We start from the raw sequence: 23713 nt of genomic DNA on the forward strand, positions 1-23713 counted from the left end.
CACTTCTGGATTTTTGAGCTCTTACAATGCATCGTAGTCCTGATTTGCAGCCCTACTATTTCTGCATAATTAATCACTAAAGTCCTTTACATTACATTTAAATGGTGACTTGTAGTACTCCTGCTTTGCCGTCTTGAAAACATCCTCCAAGCTGATTATTGCCCTACTGTTTTTGAACTTTTAAATACTCATATGTTAAACCTCACTCACAGTTCACACGGTGCACATCAACTAGGATTTTTGCCTCCAGTGCCATTTCTGTAACAATCAAATCTGAACTAAAAGGCCAGCTGTTATGTGGGACCTACTTGTGGCTAAGATTCTTAGTGCAGAAGAAGCATTATTATACTATACTAAATTAAACAGAAAAAGGTGTTTTCTATGGTGCATAGCTACAACACTTGTATTTGTAGGTGCACTCTTATGTGATGATGAATAAAGGAGGCTGTTGGAAATAAAGATTTGGCTCAGATCACACAATTGGGTCAAGCATGGAAGCCAGGATTGATCACAGGTTTTGTAGTTTCACATTCTGCAGTTCACTCAATAGATAGGTGTCTCACTCTCCTGTTTTGCATTACAGATTAATGCTTTACCTTTCATACGTGGCATATGACATCTCAGCCTATGCAGCAGGCAGAAGCCAAATGAAAGCTAGGCTTGTTTTGGAGTACGAGGATCAAAGAGGACCTTGAGCTGAACCATGCATCTGGCTCAAACCTTAAGTGACTTTTGCAGCAGAACTAACTGTTTCAAAACCATTCTTACAAATGAAAGTCCCAGATGGTGCAGATGTTGCCACCATTTGTGAACTGGTACGTGATTATGCTGAAGCTTTCCCAGCACTTCATGAAATGTATGTATCTGTGCTGGTTATACGGCTTTCAACCGCAGCCTGTGAGAGCTCCTTTTCAAACCTATACCGCGTCCTCACACCTTTCCGACGCACAATGAATCGTGATTGGAAACAGAATTTGACTATTTTACCACATGAGAAAGAGTTCACGGCAAACCTATGTATGCATGAGTTTGTACGGGAGTTTTGAAAGAATAATAGAAGATTACCTCTGTCTGGAACTTGCAGTTTTGAAATGGTCGGTGTGAATACTGCTGGCAGTTTTCAAAAATACTCCTTTCTCTTTTTCGAAATGCGTTACTGTTTTTCAAGAATTTTTATCTATGAAAGTACTTTGCAAAAAAATGACAAGAAAATAAAGAGTACAAAGTTACATTTGTGCAGAGAAATAAGTGTTGGGCAAATTGCAACGAGTAAATTGCCAGCCTTTCTAGTGCAATGGTGTCAAGGCTTTCGTGTAGTAATAGGGACTTCGTTAATCTTGAATACTTCTTAATATGCTTAGCATTCAAATACTTGTGTTGAAGCCAGGGAGCTGGAATTCGAGGGTTCGCAGTTAGGTCCAGACATTGCTCTTACTGCCTGGCCAGCTGGAATTCGAGGGTTTGCAGTTAGGTCCATACATTGGTCTTACTTTCAAATAACTCTCCACATGCTCTGGGTACACACAGAAGCAATCCATTGTCTCATGCTGCCTGTTTGCAAGTACATATGTTGTAATCTAGGGCTTGTAGGCTACCTCCAAAAGCGACATATTGGGCCCACAGTGGCCCACCCGAATGCGCCCTTGGCCTACCCAAATATAAATTCCTGGAGCCGGGCCTGCTACTCTCTCAGACAAAAAACAATCTGCTCTCCTAATTCAAAGAGAACTCTCGCCCAACCAAAGCAAACAGCAGACTCCCACGAATAGGCACGCTATAACACTACAAGAGCCGACCCTCGGAGACGGTGCTCCCCAGGGCCACCAAAGGCTCAACAAAGGCCATCAAAGATTTTAAACTTGGACATCATTGTAAATCCCCCTAAGCAGTCCTACGGGATCAGGAAGTCCTCTAGTAAATAGCAAACGTTTCCGATCAAACTACACACATATACAAATAAATAAAAAAATCATATTTATTCCCACATTAAATTCAAAACGAAACACATTTATATTGCTTAAACTTTTGCACCCTTTCCAACTGACAAAACTTTCAACCCTTCCTCCATTCCACAATCTGTCAGTTACCATAGAAACACTTCAGGGAACACCTAACTCAGCACACACGTGAAAAGTTCATCATACAGTGTTGCAAATTAAAACACCAAGTATGCTTCACTTGAGAATATACCAGCTTATTTTATGTAACGTTCTTTGCTAACACTTATTCTTAACCAATAAAAATCAGCCTTTTAAAACATTCATCGTAGCTTAGTGCAGAATATTCTAGAACAACTAATCAATCCTTTTCTTTGTTCAAAACTGCATGTTTTCCACCATTTTAGACAAAATCTCACTTTTCAAACTGCCACTTCATTTAAAGAGACCTTCACAGTGCATCCAGACGTCGCTTCAAGATGCTTACAGTGTGGATTCCCGAGGACCCCATCCCCCGGGGCTCATATCTAACGTTGTGGACCGTGGGAACAGCTGCAAGGCCTCCATGATCCCAGCCGGCTCCCCACTTCCTGCGGTAGCCGGCATTGCTATTCCTCACAGAGAGCACCTTACATGCTTCCATTCTAATTTCAAACTTGATTTCAACAGTTTGTTATACATTTTATAAAATAATATACTACTGCACGCTAAAGCAGAAAAGTTAGCACATTTATGATAGAATACAAAATAGAAAAAAATAAATATGTACTTCTACACTCAACAAACTCATAACCAGAGTACACAGTTTAATTTAAAAAACACCCTACCACAACTAGTTTTTCAAAAGCATTTTACAATAAAATGCGTCACAAAGTAGGTCACATACATCGTGACTCTATAACATCACATAGAAAAAAGAAGGCCACTTTTACGCAACCAGGAAAACACAACAAAAGTACAAGGCCCAAACTTCCATTGTAGTGATTTCTTAGTTGCAGGTCTAGTTGTCAGATCGACACACACACTCCCTCATGGCTGGTATACACCCACACCACACCCATTCAGCGCATCCGTCACTACACACGTGACCCTATGTATAAAAAAGATGGAGCTCTCGTTTTGTATGCCATTTTAGAGTTGTTCCCAAAGCCCCGAGCAAAGGGCCCACTACTACATCCGTGGCCTCTTTCGTCACTGAGTGAGTAGTGCCCGAAGCACTGAGTGGCTGAAGAACCTGCGATGATGATCATGATGGGAGCACGAGTATGTCGTGAGCCATAGACGTATCAAGACTCGGCAACACGTATGAGTCTTCTTTGTTGAAGATCGTGACTATATCATGAAGAAACTCCTTTCCACAAAAGGTGAGCATTGACACTTGAGTACGCATCAAAAGGAGTCAAAGGGTTGTAGCTGACTACATACAAAAATGCAACTTAAAATTTTAGACAAATGCACTCCTATATATTGTATTAATGTATATATGTAATTTTTTTTCCCAATAGCAGTAACGTTTTTATAATAGCTGAAATGTCCGCAATATATTCACGCAACTCAGTTTACAATGACTAATCAAAATGTCCTCTTGTTTCCTTCAGCAAACATCCTTCAGAAGCAACCACGGCCTATCGAGCAACAGCAATGGAATTTTGAATTTGAATTTGAATTTAAAAACATTTAGATAGCGCACTTCTACCATGCGGTTTCTTGGCGCTTTAGGATTGCGAGGGGGGGTAGCAGGAGTGGAGAGGGATCAGACCTTGTAGGCTTGGGAGAAGAGCAGCGTTTTGAGACCCTTCCGGAACTCAATGTAGGAGGGTGTCATGCGGAGTTCCGTCGGGAGGGAGTTCCAAAACACAGGAGCGAGAACTGCAAATTGTGTTCCTCCGGCCCTTTTCTTTCTAAAACGGGGGGTGGTTAACAGGGCCTGGTGGGTGGATCGAAGCTCTCTACCAGGCAAGTAGGGTTTGATGGCGGAGCAAATGAACTCCGGGGCGGTGCCCATTTTGGCCTGAAAGGTGGTACAGCCAAGTTTAAACAAGGCTCGCTCTTTTACCGGCAGCCAGTGCAGTGCCTGCATTAGGGGAGTGACTCGATGGAATTTAAGCAGGCTGTAGATCAGGCGGACGGCCTGGTTCTGCACTAGCTGCAAGCGGTGAATGGCGTAGGCTGGGGCGCCATTGTAAATGATGTTGCCGTAATCGAGGCGCGAGAGCACCATGGCCATCATTATGATCTTTAAAGCAGGTAGAGAGAAAAAGCGAGAGACCTTCCTAATAGTTCTAAGGGAAAAAAAACAAGAAGAAACAACCGAGTTAACCTGTGAGTGTACAGAGAGTGAAGAGTTAAGAAAAATACCAAGTGTTTTGACCTTGGGGACTGGAAGCGGGGGAGCACCAAGTGAGGAGGGCCAGTGGGAGGGGGACCAGGGACTGCAACCACCTCCAGTCAAGACTAACTCCGTCTTATCTGGGTTGAGTTTGAGGTGGTTGCAGTTCATCCAGTCCTGGATGAACAGCATGACGGACTGGACGTTCTGGGAGGAGGAAGAGGAGTGGGAAAGATTAAAGATTAGCTGGAGGTCATCGGCGTAATTGAACACCGTGACCTGGAGCTGCTGTAACATAAAAATAGGAGGGTAGATGTATAAATTAAACAAAAGAGGGGAAAGTGAGGAACCTTGGGGAACTCCACATACAACCTTGCGAGGGGCAGCGGTGAAACCAGCTAGGTGGACCGCCTGAGCCCTATCACTCAGGAAGGACTCAAGCCAGGCGAAGGCCAGGCCCTCGATGCCCGCCGCCTTGACACGGGTGAGAAGGGTGGAATGGTCCACCGTGTCAAAAGCGGCGGACAGATCTAAAAGGATGAGGGCCTGCGGACGATTGATGTCAATGCCCTCGCGTAGGCTGTCCATCACTGAGGTCACCACCCTCTCAGTGGAGTGAAGCGGGCGAAAGCCCGCCTGCCTGGGAGAGAGGCAGTGGTTGGTTTCCACATAGGTGCTCAGGGTGCTGGTCACGTGGGTTTCTAGAACTTTGCCCAGGTAAGGCAGGAGGGAGATGGGACGGTAATTGGAGGGGGAGGAAGGGTCAGCACCGGGTTTTTTTAGAATGGGAATGATAGCCGCGAATTTGTGAGCAGTGGGGACCGCTCCGTTGCTGAGCGAGTCATTCAAAAGTGTGAGGGGAGGAGTGGGGCAGTTTAGGAAGATGTCTCTTAGGATGTGAGCGGGGGAATTTTCTGCAACGTATTGAATATACTTTGACGTGAAGAAGCAGACAATATATGCTCTATGGAAGAATATGCTCTATGGAATTCCAATCAAAGCTCATGTTAGATGTGAAGGACATCTAACATGAGCATTGATTGGAATTCCATAGAGCATATTATCGAACCCATTATCGCGACTTTAGCGGCACTTTCCTGCCGATAAAGTGGCGATAATTGTGTCGCCCAGGCTTGATATTATGGCCCAGAGTGCGTAGTGTACAGCAGGTTCTCTGTAAAATCTATAATTACCTCCGAGCAGTGACAACAGATAGGTTACAACAGTCTGACAAACATATCCACAACCCTATTACGCCATTTTTGAGTCACTTTTAACATGGGTAAAGTGACGCAATAAGCTTGTAAATATACGTCTGACTTTTCAAGAAAAAATCTCAACTACAGACTCTGCGACACAGTTTTAATGTTGTTTTCTCTCTCTTTCTCTCTCTCACTTTCTGTGACATCATTTCTCTTTCTCTCCTAAACTTATAGACACTGCTGTCTGCTTGGACGTGTAGAAGAACAGCCCAAGTCAAGTTGTGGAATCAACTGGCCGAAGAGTATGACCGCAGTCTTTAAACAACAGTAAGCACGGAGGCCTGGATCTACAAAGCCTTTATAGCAATGCATTAGAAAAAAGTCGGCATAACGGACGTCAGTAACGCAGTAGGCACTTCCATATAGACACCACTTGAACGCGGCACTATAACAAGTGAAATGTACCAGGTACACTGCACTCGTAAAACTGTAGTATTACGTTTATTTGTGAAAGGAGAGAGGGCCATATTATCAAGCCCGGGCGACAAAATTATCACCACTTTATCGGCAGGAAAGTGCAGCTAAAGTGGCGATAATGGGTTGGATAATATGCTCTATGGAATTCCAATAGAAGCTCATGTTAGATGTGAAGGACATCTAACATGAGCTTTGATTGGAATTCCATAGAGCATATTATCAAACCCATTACCGCCACTTTAGCGGCACTTTCCTGCCCATAAAGTGGTGATAATAGTGTCCCCCAGGCTTGATAATATGGCCCAGAGTTCGTATTGTACAGCAGCTTCTCTGTAAAATCTATATTTACCTCTGAGCAGTATCTACAGATAGGTTACAACATTCTGACAAACATATCCACAACCTTTTGTACGCCACGTTTGAGTCACTTTTAACATGGGTAAAGTGATGCAAGGAGTTTGTAAATCTACGTCTGACTTTTCAAGAAAAAATCTCAACTCCAGACTCTGGGACTCAGTTTTAATATTCTTTTCTCTCTCTTTCTCTCTCTCACTCTTTGTGACATAATTTCTCTTTCTCTCTTAAACTTATAGACACTGCTGTCCGCTTCGACGTGTAGAAGAACAGCCCAAGTGAAGTTGTGGAATCAACTGTTTGAAATGTTTGGCCGCAAGGTTTATACAACGGTAAGCACAGAGGCCTAGATCTACAAAGCCTTCATAGCAATAAATTAGAAATAAGTCGGCATAACGGGCGTCAGTAACGCAATAGCCACTTCCATATAGACGCCACTTGAACGTGGCAGTATAACAGAACTGAAATCTATGAGGCACACTGCACACGTAAAACTGTAGAGTAACCAACACTTGTAATGCTTATTAAGCTCATTTACTCACATCTACATAATTCTAAACTCTAATTTTCTTTTTTGTTTTGCAGTTTACCAATCAGACATCTTTTGGAGTCCAATTAAAAATGTGTTTATAATATTGGTTGTTGTTAAAGTTATTTTTCTAGTTCCTTCTATTATAGTTATAATTCAGTTTCATTTACATTTATTGATTTAATAAAAGTTAATAAAAAAAAATACATACTTCTTTTATTTTGTGGGAGAGAGGTATGACGGTCCAGAACAAAAATAATGTTGAAATACTATAGTAAGATATTCAAGACTAGGATTGAAAACTACTGAGTTCTAAGTAACAGATATAATAAAAATAACGGTGAAGAACTACTAAAATGGCGGTGGACGGAGTACGTAATCAACGTTTGGCGCCTCAACACTACCTTTCAAATAAATATAGAAAAAATATAATTATTAATATAATACAAAAGTACAGCAGCGGATGACACACACGACCCAGAAAAAGAAAGTGACAAATTTACTACCTGAAATAAAGAAAGGTTTGCTTGTTGAACTTCAAGAAAAAGAAAAAAACGCGGACTTCAAAACAAGGCTGCGCATGTGTAGAGTACAACTGCTACAGAAAAAAAGGAAAGTTTTACATACTATAATAGAAATGAAGGGGTAAATTATCAACAAAAGGCGATACATTATAGCTACTTTTATTGGCAGGAAACTGCCGATTAAGCGGCGGTAATGGGCTTGATAATAGGCCCTTGTAAATTCCCATAGCAGCCCATGTTCTGATGTTAACCTGTGCTGCTATGGTTATTCACAAGGGCATATTATCAAGCCCATTATCGCCGCTTTATCGGCAGTTTCCTGCCGATAAAAGTGGCGATAATGTATCGCCTTTTGTTGATAATATGGCCCATTGCTCTGTTTTTTTTACCAGTAAACTTAGGTTCATATTGTCAAGGACCAGTGTTAAAATTATCGCCATTTTATTGGCAGGAAACTGCCGATAAAACGGCGATAATAAGCTTGATAATACGGTCTTGTTATTTCCCTTAGAAGCCCATGTTAACACCAGAGCATGCGCTTCTATGGGAATTAACAAGAATGTATTATCAAGCCCAACCTCCCAAAAGTAATAACAAACTCCAGACAATGCAAGTACCCGGAGCTGGAAGGTCATTTTACATATTACTGCCCTAGAAAGGTGGCGTTCTCCGCGACGTGTAAGGGAATAGAGAGAGAGAGAACTACTGAGTTCTCAGTAACAGATATAATGAAAATAATGGTGAAGAACAACTAAAATGGCAGTGGATGGAGTACCTAATCAACGTTTGGCGCCTCAACACTACCTTTCAAATAAATATAGAAAAAATATAATTATTAATATATTACAAAAGTACAGCAGCGGATGACACACACGAGCCGGAAAAAGAAAGTGACAAATTTACTACCTGAAATAAAGAAAGGTTTGCTTGTTGAACTTCAAGAAAAAGAAAAAAACGCGGGCTTCAAAACAAGGCTGCGCATGTGTAGAGTACAACTGCTACAGAAAAAAAGGAAAGTTTTACATAATATAATAGAAATGAAGGGGTAAATTATCAACAAAAGGCGATACATTATAGCTGCTTTTATTGGCAGGAAACTGCCGATTAAGCGGCGGTAATGGGCTTGATAATAGGCCCTTGTAAATTCCCATAGCAGCCCATGTTCTGATGTTAACCTGTGCTGCTATGGTTATTCACAAGGGCATATTATCAAGCCCATTATCGCCGCTTTATCGGCAGTTTCCTGCCGATAAAAGTGGCGATAATGTATCGCCTTTTGTTGATAATATGGCCCATTGCTCTGTTTTTTTTACCAGTAAACTTAGGTTCATATTGTCAAGGACAAGTGTTAAAATTATCGCCATTTTATTGGCAGGAAACTGCCGATAAAACGGCGATAATAAGCTTGATAATACGGTCTTGTTATTTCCCTTAGAAGCCCATGTTAACACCAGAACATGCGCTTCTATGGGAATTAACAAGAATGTATTATCAAGCCCAACCTCCCAAAAGTAATAACAAACTCCAGACAATGCAAGTACCCGGAGCTGGAAGGTCATTTTACATATTACTGCCCTAGAAAGGTGGCGTTCTCCGCGACGTGTAAGGGAATAGAGAGAGAGAGAACTACTGAGTTCTCAGTAACAGATATAATGAAAATAACGGTGAAGAACAACTAAAATGGCAGTGGATGGAGTACCTAATCAATGTTTAGCGCCTCAACACTACCTTTCAAATAAATATAGAAAAAATATGATTATTAATATATTACAAAAGAACAGCAGCGGATGACACACACGAGCCGGAAAAAGAAAGTGAAGAATTTACTACCTAAAATAAAGAAAGGTTTGCTTGTTGAACTTCAAGAAAAAGAAAAAAACGTGGACTTCGAAATGAGGCTGCGCATGCAAAGAGAATACAACTGCTACACAAAAAAAAGGAAAGTTTTACATACTATAATAGAAATGAAGGGGCATATTATCAACAAAAGGCAATACATTATAGCCAATAATAGGTCCTTGTAAATTCCCATAGCAGCCCATGTTCTGATGTTAACCTGGGCTGCTATGGTTATTCACCAGGGCATATTATCAAGCCCATTATCGCCGCTTTATTGGCAGTTTCCTGCCGATAAAACCGGCGATAATGTATAGCGTTTTGTTGATAATACGGCCCATTGCACTTTTTTTTGACCAGTAAACTTAGGTGCATATTATCAAGGACCAGTGTTAAAATTACCGCCGTTTTATTGGCAGGAAACTGCAGATAAAATGGCGATAATGAGCTTGATAATATGGCCTTGTTATTTTCCATAGAAGCCTATGTAAACACCAGAACATGCGCTTCTATGGGTATTAAAAAGGACGTATTATCATGCTCACCCTCCCAATGCCAGGACGGACACTAAGAAAGAAAAAAACATTCTTCGTTGGTGTTTAACCCTGTTATATTATAGATTTACAGAGTAAGCACCCCACAGGGTTAAACACCAATGAAGAATTAGCAGTACACCTAACATGAACACAACAGATAGAATGGAAAATACTTGCTTTTCTTGGTTTTTTCTTTCTTAGTGTCCGTACTGTTCACGATGAATTACTATAGAAATTGATTTTATGATGATTTGCTTCTGCTTTGAATGAATGAAATTAACTGTGACTTCTTTCGAATTGGTCTAATAAGTACTTTTTAGATGTGTATGCCCATCCATGGGCTTCATTACCTGTATAGGGCAGTATAGCCCTTTCAGGGCGATATACACAAATAACGATTATCGTATTAAACAGACCTACTACTTGTAAATAATATATGGAAGAGACATAAGCATTGCAAGGATGTATTCATATTCTTGAATTTTATGTTTTTACAGGTATTGCATAGTACAAAATGGCGAGGGATATTGTAACCACAAGTCCTCTTTCTATGCTACCTCTTGAATTGTGAATGACCAATGTAATGTTTAAAAGAAATGGCGGCGCATTCAATAATCACAATTGACAAAGGCTAAGCGCCGAAACGCGTCTTGTCTGTGCTGGGTTGCCAATAAAGAGTTTTGGTACCGTAAACCCCCCCCTCCCCCCTTGTGAGTGCTGTTTCTTGTTCATGGATTGAACTCGGAGAGAACTTGGGAGCAGTTATATATATATATATATATATATATATATATATATATATATATATATTCCTTGTTCTCCGCTCGATGTAGCAGCCGCCACATCACTGTCCTATATGTCCGGGCAGTTCTCCAAGAAAAGCGAACAAGTCAGACCCAAGTATCTGGTGCAATTTTAGTGTTTTATTTCCATAAAACCTAGCAAGTCCACATGACGCGTTTCGCCTCCAACTCGAGGCTTGATCACATGATACAGTTGCTAAAACATAGACGAGTGTACTTAAGGAGTTCAAAAAAAAAGGGGGTGGTATTAACTAAATACAACCTCACCAAGTTAACCCTTTGTTGTTCACATCCTTGTAAAACAAGATTTGGGTCATTTAAAAGTGAATTTGTGGCATAGTGCCATACATTTGATTCACAAAGATTTTTTGTTCTGTGCAAAACATATGCTGTGCAAATTTCCCAATCTTGAATATATAGTCCATATACAATTTGATAATATATACACACAAATATATATATATATATACAGGCAATACATAAAAAATATATAAGTAGGTAAAAATAGAAAAAATAAGAATCAATTCATTATTATTCTATATACACACTATTTACAATAAAGGGCGAAGTACCCGTACGTAGGAAAATAATCTTGCTCTTACTAATAATTGTAATTTCCTACTAGTGATATGTGTATGCAATCGTTGACCAAAAATTATCAGATTCTGTAAACATCATGTTAAATATTGTGTCAACAACAGAACATATGATTCAGATAAGGGGGTGGTGATGAACAGAGTGTCTGAATTAAGCAGACCACTCTTACCCAGTCCAAAGATCAGGGCTTTATCCATCACCGTTTTTTAGCTCACTGCACCATCCCAGCTCAGAACTTGGCTATATGCAAATTAGTCTGACCCTGGCTCAGTGCATCATGGGAACAGGGCAGACCAAACTACCAAGCCAATTCTTATACTGGGAAGGAAACAAGCTACCGGGGACCAGTTTCTGGCATTTCAGCCGTCTGGGTAAGAGTGGTCTGCTTAATTCAGACACTCTGTTCATCACCACCCCCTTTTCTGTATCGCTTTTGGCCACTATAGGTGTGGCAGGGTATACTCAGACATGAGTCCCTTTCTCACTGCACCATCGGGATTCAAGCAAGCCGGGCCGAAGACGGCTAAAATGCCAGAAACCGGTCCCCGGTAGCTTGTCTCCTTTCTGGTGAAGAATTGGCTTGGTAGTTTAGTCTGCCCTGTTCCCATGATGCACTGGGCCAGGGACAGACTGATTTGCATATAGCCAGGTTCTGAGCTGGGATGGTGCAGTGAGATAAATAACGGTGATGGATCAAGCCCTGATCTTTGGACTGGGTAAGAGTGGTCTGCTTAATTCAGACACTCTGTTCATCACCACCCCCTTTTCTGTATCGTTTTTGGCCACTATAGGTGTGGCAGGGTATACTCAGACATGAGTCCCTTTCTCACTGCACCATCAGGATTCAAGCAAGCCGGGCCGAAGACGGCTGAAATGCCAGAAACCGGTCCCCGTTAGCTTGTCTCCTTTCTGGTGAAGAATTGGCTTGGTAGTTTAGTCTGCCCTGTTCCCATGATGCACTGGGCCAGGGACAGACTGATTTGCATATAGCCAGGTTCTGAGCTGGGCTGGTGCAGTGAGATAAATAACGGTGATGGATAAAGCCCTGATCTTTGGACTGGGTAAGAGTGGTCTGCTTAATTCAGACACTCTGTTCATCACCACCCCCTTTTCTGTAACAACAGAACATAAGCAAACACTTGTACATATAAAATGACACTATTATCTTTCGCAAAGGAACAACATTTCATCATTGAAAAATATATTTTTCATCTAATTCATATGAACTCATATACTCTTCTTGTTTGCCCTCGTCAGTACCTTAACCCTATGTGTGCCTGCCAAAATTATATAGTTCATGATAATAATTCATAATTCAAAATTTCATTTGTAAAGGAAGTCACAAAAAGGATTGTTGTTAAAAAAATTGTATAAGGTTTGGGGAGAAGTTTCAGATTTTGTGGGACATCTTCATACCACCATTAGTCAACGAGTACCAAAACCTAACATGAGAGATTCAATCATAATTCATAATGAGCATTAGGGACAAAGGGAACATTATTCCAGGTTTATAAAATATTTAAAGGCATAGTTTTCATTTGACCAGGTACAACATGAAAGATAGAACTAAAGACAAGTATAAAGATCTACACTCGCATTCATCCCCCGCGGGTCTTACTGTGTAATTCTATTATGTATCTGGTTTCCAATACCCGGAGTTTCGCATCTCTATCTCTTCCTCTCTTTAATGGAGGGACACAATCTATGGCATAATATTGGAGGAATGAGGGGTCACTGTTATGCAGATTTTCAAAGTGACGGGCTACCGGATATGCCTGTTTGTTTCCCATGATAGCCCTAATGTGCTGCAGTATCTGCTTGTGCACCGGAAGGCGGGTACTCCCCACATACTGGAGATCACAAGAGCACTGCAGCACATACACTGCAAATTCAGTTCTGCAAGACGTGCGCTTCTTTATCATCACAGGTTCACTTTTAAAGGGTACTATATACTGTGTCTTGTTGCACCCGTGCCTGCATGCCTTGCAGACTGCACATTTCATAAACCCTCCTCCGAGGGCACCCCAAGTATCCGAAATCTGTTTTTCAAGAAAGTTATGCACCAACTTATCTGCCATAGATACAGATTTTCTAAAGGTAATGTTGGGTTTATTGTGTGTATACTTCCCGATAACCGTATCCCCTGTTATCAAATTCCAATTCTTATAGAAAATTCTCCGAATTTCCTTGTGCTGTCTACTGTATTTGATGATCACTTGTGACTTAATCACTATATCTCCTTCCTTCTGATCACTGGGATTAACTTTGATAGCTAGGGCCTCTTGTCTTGTGATAGAATTGGATCGGTTTATAGCTTTCTGGATAATCTTTGCTGAATAGCCACGAGAAAGAAAGTGTGCTTTGCTTTCCTCTTGCGCCATCTGACAATCTGCATCAGTACTGCAAATCCACCTGATCCGCAGCATTTCCCCAAAGGGAATGCTGCCGATCAGGTGGTGAGGATGCTGGCTGGACACATGCAAGACTGTATTTCCGGCCGTAGGTTTTCTGTGCATCATTGTGGCTATGCCTATTTCAGTTATGTAAACCTCAGTATCCAAAAATATCACTGACCTAGCATCTATAGGTGATGTAAACTTCAAATTTAGGCCATTGTTATTACTTGCTTCTACAAAATCATTAGCTTCACTCATTGTGCCTTGCCATATCAAGAATAGGTCGTCTATGTACCTTAAATACAAGGGAACATGTTTCTGCATTACTTCACTCAGAGTGCCTCCGAGGACCCGCTCCTCCCAAAGTCCCATGTGTAAACATGCCAGACTCGGGGAGAAGCAGGCCCCCATTGCGACACGCCTGACCTGCTGATATAGCTGGTTATTAAAAAGGAAGAAATTCTGTTCAAGGCACATTTCAAACATAGACAACAACATTTTGTTGTGCGCCGAGAGATTCATTGGTCTCTTATTTAAAAATATATATATATATATTTATATATATATATATATATATATATATATATATATATATATATATATATATATATATATATATATATATATATATATATATATATATATATATATATATATATATATATATATATATATATATATATATATATATATATATTATTTTTGCCCTTAGGAGAAATCAGAGGCAAATATATTATGGTCTGTTACATTTTAAAAGCATAATTGGGAATACATCCCCCAATAGTCAAGAATATAAGCTTTATAATATATAGTTTGACCTTATAAATGCCTTATATATCTCCACTGTTATTATTTCAAATGGTATGTAAATAAGATCATGAAATGTTTGTTACACAACATGTTTTTAATGAGCACTGAGCACTTTATATTTAATTGCGCCTTGTTTTTAAACCATGTATTATGAAAGAATTGACGTTACAAGATGGCCACCACGTTGGCGATTTATAAACTTCATTGATGTCAATGATGAAGGAAGTGGCCAATTGGTTTAAAATGGCGCGTTTTTTCACAAACAAACTGACGAAGACGAAGCTAGAGTAGCGAAACGCGTCTGTCAGGGGTGAAGGGGGTTTGCAAATAAATATTTTTCAAACGGATTCCAGTGTGCTCGACTATTTTCAACTTGGACAAGTTGAATTGTTGGAAAATATATGGCGGTCGCCAGTAGGTATATATAGTTAGGATTTTTTTGAATAGGGATTTCTGAAAATTCAATGTTGAATAAATTTGGCTTTGATGGACGGAATTGGATGAAATTTTCAGGAAAATTGTGCATTTTGTTTCTGAGCGTCCCCTTAAAGTTTGGGGGGTTTTCGTGAAGTGGGGGCCGAAAAAAAGGGGGTTCCCAAAACGTGTTTTTAACATTGAGTTTTCCATAGGGCGGTTGGACTCACTTTTAGCTCGAACGGCTGAATGGATTTCTATGAAACTTGGCAAAATTGTAGGGACTGGTAGTCCGATGTGCCTTTGCTAGGTCTCAAGATATGTGCTCCAGTGGATTTTGAGTATTTTAGGTTAAAAAAAATATATATATCTGTGACAGCACCCCGGTTAGCGCCCCGGTTCGCGTACCAGACGCATAACGGAACTTCGCGAGGAGAAGCGGATTGGCTCTCCGGTGACTGTCAACATTCTAAACAGTTCGGAGCTGCTGCCATCTTGTCTCTCGGTAGGATCGAGAGACAAGAGGTGGAAATAAACGAAGGGGGAAATGAATAAAAGGGGGCAAGGTAGACCCCTCCTAACCCCCTATGATTGATGTCGGGGATATTAAAGGGCCACGATTTTTCACGGTGGAAGCGCTACCCAGAATTTAGTCATAAGATGGAGGATAAACAATGTTGGAAATGGGTATAAGGGGGAACGGGAGACATATCCTGACCCACTAGGTTTTCTGAGGGTGGCTGAGGAGGCCCATATATGTTAAAAAAAACTTTTTTTAAAACAAAAAATTCACACGGTTAGCGCCCGGTCCGCGCACCGGGTAGCGTTCCGGAAAGCGTAACAAGGGGAAAAGCAAGCGAAATAGTAAAATAATATTTTAGTGTGCTTTGAGGTAGGGTAGCTCTGAATAGAGCTGTTGTGTTGTGTGGGTGATGTAAGTACCAACATGTAGGTACCAATGAAGAGTCTAAAATTCAATGTACACTGTCTCCTCTGTAGATATTTTGTATGTTCTAATATGGGTTATTTAAATGTAAATGTGTGGAAAAGCACTTCATGCTTTAATGCAATTGTATTTTTGAACTGATTGTTCTTTCCTCTTAGTCCTCCTCTGTGTTTTTTTCCCCCACACTCTTCTTCTGCATGATAGTTGATAAATTCATTCCCTCACCTCCCTTCCCTCTCCCTCACTCCCTTTCCTCGCTCACTTTGCTTACTGTCCTTACAGTGCTTCCCTTAGTCTTTCCCTCACTTTTACTGTATCGTTACTTTTTTTCTTTCACCCTCACTCTCCTCCCCTCGATCTCTCTCACCGCTCTCTTCTTACTCTGATACCTCACTCTCCCTTAGCAGTTCTTGTCTGTCCCTCACTCCCTTTCCCTCACTTGCCTTCCTTCACTCCTTCACTCACTCACTTTCCTTCATTCTCCTACTGCATGAATTACAAATGAAAAAGAATAATGTGTCAAACAATTTTAAATTTCTAAATATAAATTTATTCTGTAGAATTTTCTATATTTTGAAGAACTTGTAACAAGTCTTTATCAGGGATTTCCTCTTGAATTATTTCCTCAGGAATGTCTTTATTTGAAAGTCTAACTAACAGGTCAACTGCATCCAAACATTTGAGGTATTCCTCATCAAGAGATTGATCCCAAAAATCCCTGTCTTCTTCTGCATTTGAAATGTCATCAATATGTTGGCTCTCATTTTTAGGGTGTATTATAATTTCCTTATAGGTTGATGATATCTCCAAAGTATTTGCAACAGCCTCCTTCGATTGATCCATTTCATTTGTTTTTTTCTTTTTGCTGTAAATTGCAGAAAAAAATAACTTTAATTTATCGTTTTCAGTAGTACCTAATATGAAACTACCTTTATCAAGCATTTAGTTCTTTGCAATTAATATGGACAAATTTGACCATATAGTTTTTAAAGCTATATCAGTAGAGATAATGCTCTGTAGGGGTGAAGTTGATACAGGGTTTTCTGAGTTTTTATCAGTGAAGTTATCTTTGGGCAGTGTATAGTATCAGGCAGGAACTGAACAAAAGAAGAACTGCATGTAATGAAGCCTAACTCAATCCATAACTATACCTGAGGGACAGTACATAACTAACAGAAAACATTTTTTAAAAATAACTTTAGCTGCACAACATATTTTCCCTTAGAAACTATCAACTTACCTGTGGAAAAGTGTTTCAGGTTTCCCTGCAAATGGCTCTTAAATGTACCTCAGGGAGTACCAGTCAAAATGGCTGTCTTTCCCTCTTATTTTTCATATATATTCATGTAGCAAACCAATCAAATGTCAGCACATAAAAATACAACTTGAAAGTAATGTTATCACTGGGTGAAAATGTTAACTCTTTCTAATGTGTTTTTGCCATGTAATTTACCTCAGGATATTTAGACAGGGCTACAACTTGAATGGCTCTATGGAATTCCATCAAATTTGGGAAAATGATAGGGACTGGTATGTAGTAGGGACTATTCAAAATTTGGTGAAAGTGTCTCCAGTGCTTTTTTGGTACATTAACTTCCCACATTTTTTTTTGCTGCGTGTGCCTTTGCGCGCCCCGGTTCGCGCACCGGGTAGCTTACCGGCAGCGTAACGGGAGTCCGCCATCTTGCGTTAAGGTCTAATTTGGACACAAGATGGAGGATAAACAATGCTGGGATTGTGTAAAAGGGGGCAAGGGAGACATATCCTGACCCCCTAGGTTTTGTGAGGGTAGATGAGGAGGCCGAAATATGCCCCAAAAAAAAATAATTCAAATTTTCGCGCGGTTAGCGCCCGGTGCGCGAACCGGGTAGCGCTCCGGAAAGCGTAAATCATGAAAATTAGTGAAAAAAAGTTACATTTTAAATTTATTTAGAGTGATCATAGTTAGGGTAGCTCTGAAAAGAGCTTTTGGGTCTGTGGAAGATTTAGGTACTTATAAGTAGGTACCAATACACAGTCTTAAATTCTGGATGAAAACTCTGTTCCTCTCATCTGAGAAGTGCACACCATCTCCTCTGTAGATATCTTGCACGTAGTAATGCAAGTTATTGTTGTAGATGGAGCCCATTCCATGGTCTCTCATGTAAGCTGAAACAGACTTATTTACATGCTTCCTCGCTTTCTCAATTTGTGGACAAAATTAATTGGACCACCTCCATTTCTGTCTTTGGCATATATTTGAATATACCAAGGCAGTTTGAGGAAAAAGTGCCAACAATTGCTCAAAGGTGTCCTTTAAAAGCATTTCCAGACCTACCCCAGTCAAAGTGCCCAAATCATTTCCTCCACAGTGCACTATTAAGAGGCATAATGCATTTCGGCGCAACAAGCGCCTTCCTCAGATGCCAAATGAAACACAGTCTCTGATGTCCCACACCTTTAATTGCGTCATGGTGTGCTCCCATTCATCAAGGAACACCTCCCCTTGATCACATGTCCGCATACCTGCTGTAGCACGATGGAAAGACTACAGGTCCCAGAGTTCTTTATGTTGGGACTGGCTTTGCTGGGGGAAAAAGAAGGTTTTGATGACCACAATAGTCTGTGTTACCGGGGCAAAAGGTGCAGGATTTTCGTTTTTACCTCCATGTTTTGAGCATGTCCTCAAGCCCCCTTGGGTCCCTGCAATCGTTCAATCCCCTCGAACAGAAAGCAGGCGAGCCTTGCGACGGGATACAATGATTCCCTCCGCTTCGTTTTAGAGACAAACTGCTATCAGCAGAAGCCCTGTCCTGCGTCTGCTCTCCGAGGCGGGCCAGAGGGACCAAATCCTTGGTAAAGTCACGTCGAGTAGCCTGAGCTGAACCAGCAAAAACTCTGGCCCCTTGCTGAACGCTGGCCTCTCCAGCACGCCACTGGCAGCGTGCGAATATCCAAAATAACACCTCTCCGCTAAAAAAAGGTGAGAAGCCACACGGGGGAAACCTGTTGGAGGCTTTTTTAATGAAGACAATGCGGCATAATGCATTTCGGCGCAACAAGCGCCTTCCTCCGATGCCAAATGAAACACAGTCTCTGATGTCCCACACCTTTAATTGCGTCCTGGTGTGCTCCCATTCGTCAAGGAACACCTCCCCTTGATCACATGTCCTCATACCTGCTGTAGCATATGTATATATATATATATATCTGTTTGTAACTGTTCAGAGAAAACCAAGTTGCTCCACAAACTCAACTTCTGAACTATCATGGGCAGACTTCACCTGACTCAAACACTTCAAGGTCACCAAACCTACAGTGAGAAATGAAGTGGAAAAGAGTTAAAAATTGGGAACAGTCTTCACTCTAGACAAACATTTTCCAAATAGATAGTGTTCACTTAAAATACTCAAGGTCTGTAGGTGCTAATGGTCATTCTACTTTCAGCCTTCATTACGTGCTGAAAACATTTTAGGTAACCCATCTTCTGATCTGAATCAATCATATGTCCATAGGTTAGTATCTGGGATACAGTCTTCTGTCTTACGTGACACGTGTATTGCTGAGACAATTCTGTCTAAATGCTCAAGTTAGCTTGCAATACTTAGTATCTACATGTTTGGAGAACTCCCACTATCTAGACAGTCCAGCGGTTATACTTAAGCTTTGGAGGTTACCCTTTCCATTTTGCCAAGAGTACTGATTCTTTTCACTGCGCTTTACGTAGCAGTTGACACAAAGACATATGGGGACGATTTATGTGTTCATGAGGTTGCAGCTCGCATTTTGAGAGGTGCGTGAATGAGGGTCCTGTAATGATTTTCAATTACCGTGCCTTTTGGATACTCGAAGATGGAGTAGAATGTGCTTTTACAGAAAAGGATTGTGTTAGATATCCATAAAGGCACTGCAGAGACCTATTGCATTGGCCAAATTATTGCCTATATACAGCTCTGGATTTTCTGTTACGGTGCCGGATGTCAGGATTTTTCTAGTTTTTGGGGGGACAGCTGTGCTGTTTATATGATATCCGGACTGGCGTTCTGGTCTACTTACTAAAGCGCAAGAATGGACTTTGCCTCTTTAAACCAGTTTTTTTTTAAATCCTATACCTCTGCCGGGTGCAGAGAACAGGAGCTGATAGGTCTAAGGGGACTACGATCAGGAGCTGCATACGAGCAGGCCGCTTACCTGGGGGAGCAAAGCTCCTGGGGTTGGGATCAGCACTGCATGGGCCAACAATCAGCTTAGGAGCTGCCCCACCAGCAGCACTGGGGTGGCTGGGTGCAGAGTACCAAGGCGGCATCGGGGTCCTGCGGATTTGAATAGAGATCTCCAGTTCGGCACAGATGATGCAGACTTGGGCAGGGAGACTTCCTGAAGGTGACCACCAGCTGGAGAGGTAAGTTGGGCTCTTGGGAGATGTCTGGATACCGTTGGCTGGGCCACCCAAAGCAGTAGGGCATCAGGTGTAGGGGTGTCTTTTGGGATTGGGATTTTCTTACCAGTTCGGGACGCGGTCGGGGGGAACCTTCAGGTTGAGGCTGTGGGTGCCAGCTTGGATCTTGAGTAATGGTTGGGGATCACCAGATCCCAGGTCAGGATCACTGGGGAGACCTGGGGAGAGTTACGCAAAATCACGGAGCCACTTGGATCCAGATTCCATAGATGAGTCTTTGTTGAGCGAACCCGGTGCTAACTGGAGACAGAGTCTGTGAGGTGAATGCAGGGGCTACTGGCTGCTGGAAACACCAAGGTTTTCGCTTTAGGCAGTACAGAGTTGGGACAGGCTGGTAGGGCTGTGGCCAAATCAGTTGGTGTCCTCTTTTTCCTGGGTCAGCACAGCTCTTCAGTCCTTTCTTTCTTCCTGGAATCTGAGGAGGCAACGTTCCGGGTCACCCCTGAATACTAAATTTAGGGCCATTAAAGGGGTGTGCCAATGGTTCCTATTCTTGGGGTGGGGACACCCCCTATTATGAAACTCTCCTGTGGGAGGGGGGCAGGAGCCTTATCCTAAATGGTTGTGCCCCCTCATATTGAAGATGAGGGGACTGAGATGTGTGCGCCATCTCGACTCTCCCCCCTGAGGGGTGGGGTTGGCAAAGGTGGGCACAGCTCTTCTCCTAACTTGGTTTTCCTGTTGATTCTCCTGCCCAAAGTGGGGGGGGGAGACAAGTGGAGGCCATTTGCTGAGGGCGGCAAAAGGCAGGGACAGCTACCAAAGGCAGCAGGCCTTAGAGGCTTCCCCTTGGTGGATCCAGCTCATCCTGGGGAAGGAGGCATGATACCTCTGCCCAGGAGAGGCTTTGTTTTTGGACCCAGAGAGTGGAGGCACTCTGCCTAGGAGTCCAGAAACCTGTCTGGTGGTGGCAAATGGCGGCAACCATTCAGAAACCACAACAGGGCTGGTAGTTTTTCAGAGCGCATATCTAAGATGCCTGCTTAGTGCATTTTACATTAAATCCCACAATGGCATCAGTGTGGGTTCAATGTGCTGAGAAGTGTGTTCCCAAACGTCCTAGGTTTTAGTAAAGCCATTAATAAGCTGTGGAGTTTGTAATGACCAACGCCCAGACCATATTCTCTTTATGGCTTCACTATACTTACAATGTCTAAGAATGACGTAGACACTGTAGGTATACAGGGCTCATGCGACAGTACCCTCACCTGGGGGCTATTACACCCTGCCAGAGAGGTGGCTTACCTAGACCCCAGACAGTGGGTTGCAGGCATGGCACACAGGGATATGTGCCATGTCGACTCTTCACTTTTCTCTGCACCAAAACATGCAACCTGCAGTGGCAGTGTGTGGGTGTAAGGTACTGGGGCTCTAAGGATGAAACAATGGGTACTGCAGCCTTAAGAGGCCTTCACTGGTCACAGTGGCCGTGGTACCTATGGTACCTTTTACAAGGGGCTTACCTTTGGCCAGAGATGTGCCCATTGTGGGTACAAAGGTACAGCTTTGGGAAAGATCACAGGCCCTGGAAACCTGATTGCAAGGGACCCAGGGCACATCAAGTCAAAGTGCATCACGTGTCCGGCAAATAAGCTGATATCCCTTTCTGCACGTGCATCTACCTACATGTTTCCACTTGTGTACATGGGATGATGGATGCAGGGTTTCCTTTGAAGGAAGAGTACTTGCACATTGCACTTTCCAGTCTAATCACTTAAGAGCATGTGTACTTTTGGCTATTCATTATGCAGCACTGTAATGCTTTGTTAGGGTTTGATTGTGCTACGGCAAAATGATTGGAGTGGGTGCACCTTATGGTGTGATGAATAACTTGATGTCCATTGTCTAACATATTGAATGGTGTGAGTTATGGCACAAATCTGATATCACGCCTGTTTGAATAGGTTCCTAATGGAGCTACGGTAATGTGAATATGATCTCAGAGGGAGGAGGAACTGGTAGATTGTCATTCCATAGTTAATGGTGTGAGGTGTTTGTGACAGCGAGATTGAGTTTGTACTTTTCTGTGTTCACTGTGGAATTCCGAAGATGCTTACAGTAGGGAGTATGGTCACGCCCTACCCCTCCCAGGAGTACAGGGGGCTGGGAGACCCACCAATAGTTCCCAGGACATGCCCAGAAGTTCCACCACTTCCGGATTCCCTCCTATGAGTACTGGATACAGTATTCACCTTGTCCACAATTTAGCCCATATTTCCCTTCTCACAGTTGTTTTCTGCACAGTTGCTCCAAACAACTGGGGCGCAACCCTAACAATCTCATGCACAATCAACATTAACTAATGTTTTGTGATTATGGGGAAACTTCTGCCAGCATGTCAGCATAAATAAACAAAACGTATAAACAAACATTACAAGTAATGTAGATAGAGGTTTTGATGAGGCAATCTACCACAAGTTAGAACATTAAGGAATTAATTTACGAGCTTTTCAGCTGCTAAGAGCACTTGAGAAACTCCAGGTGAAAGTCAGGCAAAAAACGAGGAATTACCGAGAGGATCAGATTAACAACCCCCCTGGTATTTCCTCATTTAATAATTGACGCAGAGGCAGAGGTGCAACTAGAGCCAAATTTCGTAGAGAGGGCTAAGAAAAAGTTTCTGGGGGCTTATTCTTCAATCAATAGGCAGAGTGGAGCTGCAGGGGCTCTAAGTAAGGGTGAAAAAAACAACAAAGCCTCATTAACAAGCAAATGGTCTTTTAAAGACTTGTGAAATACTCCAGTGGGGTTGTGTGTATGCCCGGAAACTGTCTCAGCCCGGCTTGACACCCTTAGAGCCCAATGGGTTTTGTGCGCCTGCTCTGAAGCTCCAAATCGTAACGGTCTGGCGGTTGCAGTTCCCCCGGTATTGGTAAATCCAGGGGTAGGGAAAATCCTGCTTATATCTTCAGGGCCGAAGAAAAAGGGAGAACATTTTTTATTTTGCTTTTGAAAATGTGTATGTAATTTAATGTGTCCTTTCAGGAAAAGAAGATTGTTTCGGTCTGGATGCAGGTCAAATACGCTCCGTAAGAACTTATCAACTGATTAACTAGTGACCTACAGTCTCCTTTTATGTTTTTTGACTAGATCATCTACGTGGCTCGCAGTGCCAAGGATGTTGTCGTCTCTTATTACTATTACCGCCTGGCAAACAATCTGCACTCACATCCTGGGACCTTTGCACAGCATTTCGAGGACTTTATGGCAGGAAACGGTATGGGACATTCCATATTTCCTTTGGTTTTGTACCTTTGTTGTGGTGTGATGAAAATTGCTGGAAATAAAAGGTTTTTATCCTTTTGCATACGTAGGAGGTTCCCTGAGCATATTACTGAATTTCAATATGTCTTGAAAGGTACCACCCCATTTGGCAAAGTCAGAGACACAGAATAAAGCAGTGTGCATTGTTTACCACGTAATTAAGTTCTCTATAGTGCATACATTATGTCTTCATAATGAATGCTCCAATAATCCCGAATTAAGCACAAATAGAAGTTACAAGTAGTGCATATTTACCGCACTTCAGACTTGTTTTTCCTATTTAAATGTTGCAATGGTCGATTTCAGAAAGAGACACTGTAA

The 23713-nt window shown here is 41.9% G+C and overlaps 1 protein-coding gene across 1 annotated transcript in view; it reads left to right on the forward strand.

Moving 5' to 3' along the window:
- The window catches only part of LOC147728929 (sulfotransferase 1B1-like), a 659149-nt gene that overhangs the window by 529613 nt on the left and 105823 nt on the right, over positions 1-23713 (forward strand). Inside the window, exon 5 of the mRNA XM_086959169.1 lies at positions 23219-23345. Within this exon, the coding sequence (XP_086815295.1) occupies positions 23219-23345 (127 nt within the window). The remainder of the gene's footprint in view (positions 1-23218; positions 23346-23713) is intronic.

This window comes from Lissotriton vulgaris, chromosome 2_2 (genome assembly GCF_964263255.1).
Source record: "Lissotriton vulgaris chromosome 2_2, aLisVul1.2, whole genome shotgun sequence".
In the NCBI taxonomy this organism is placed as follows: domain Eukaryota; kingdom Metazoa; phylum Chordata; class Amphibia; order Caudata; family Salamandridae; genus Lissotriton; species Lissotriton vulgaris.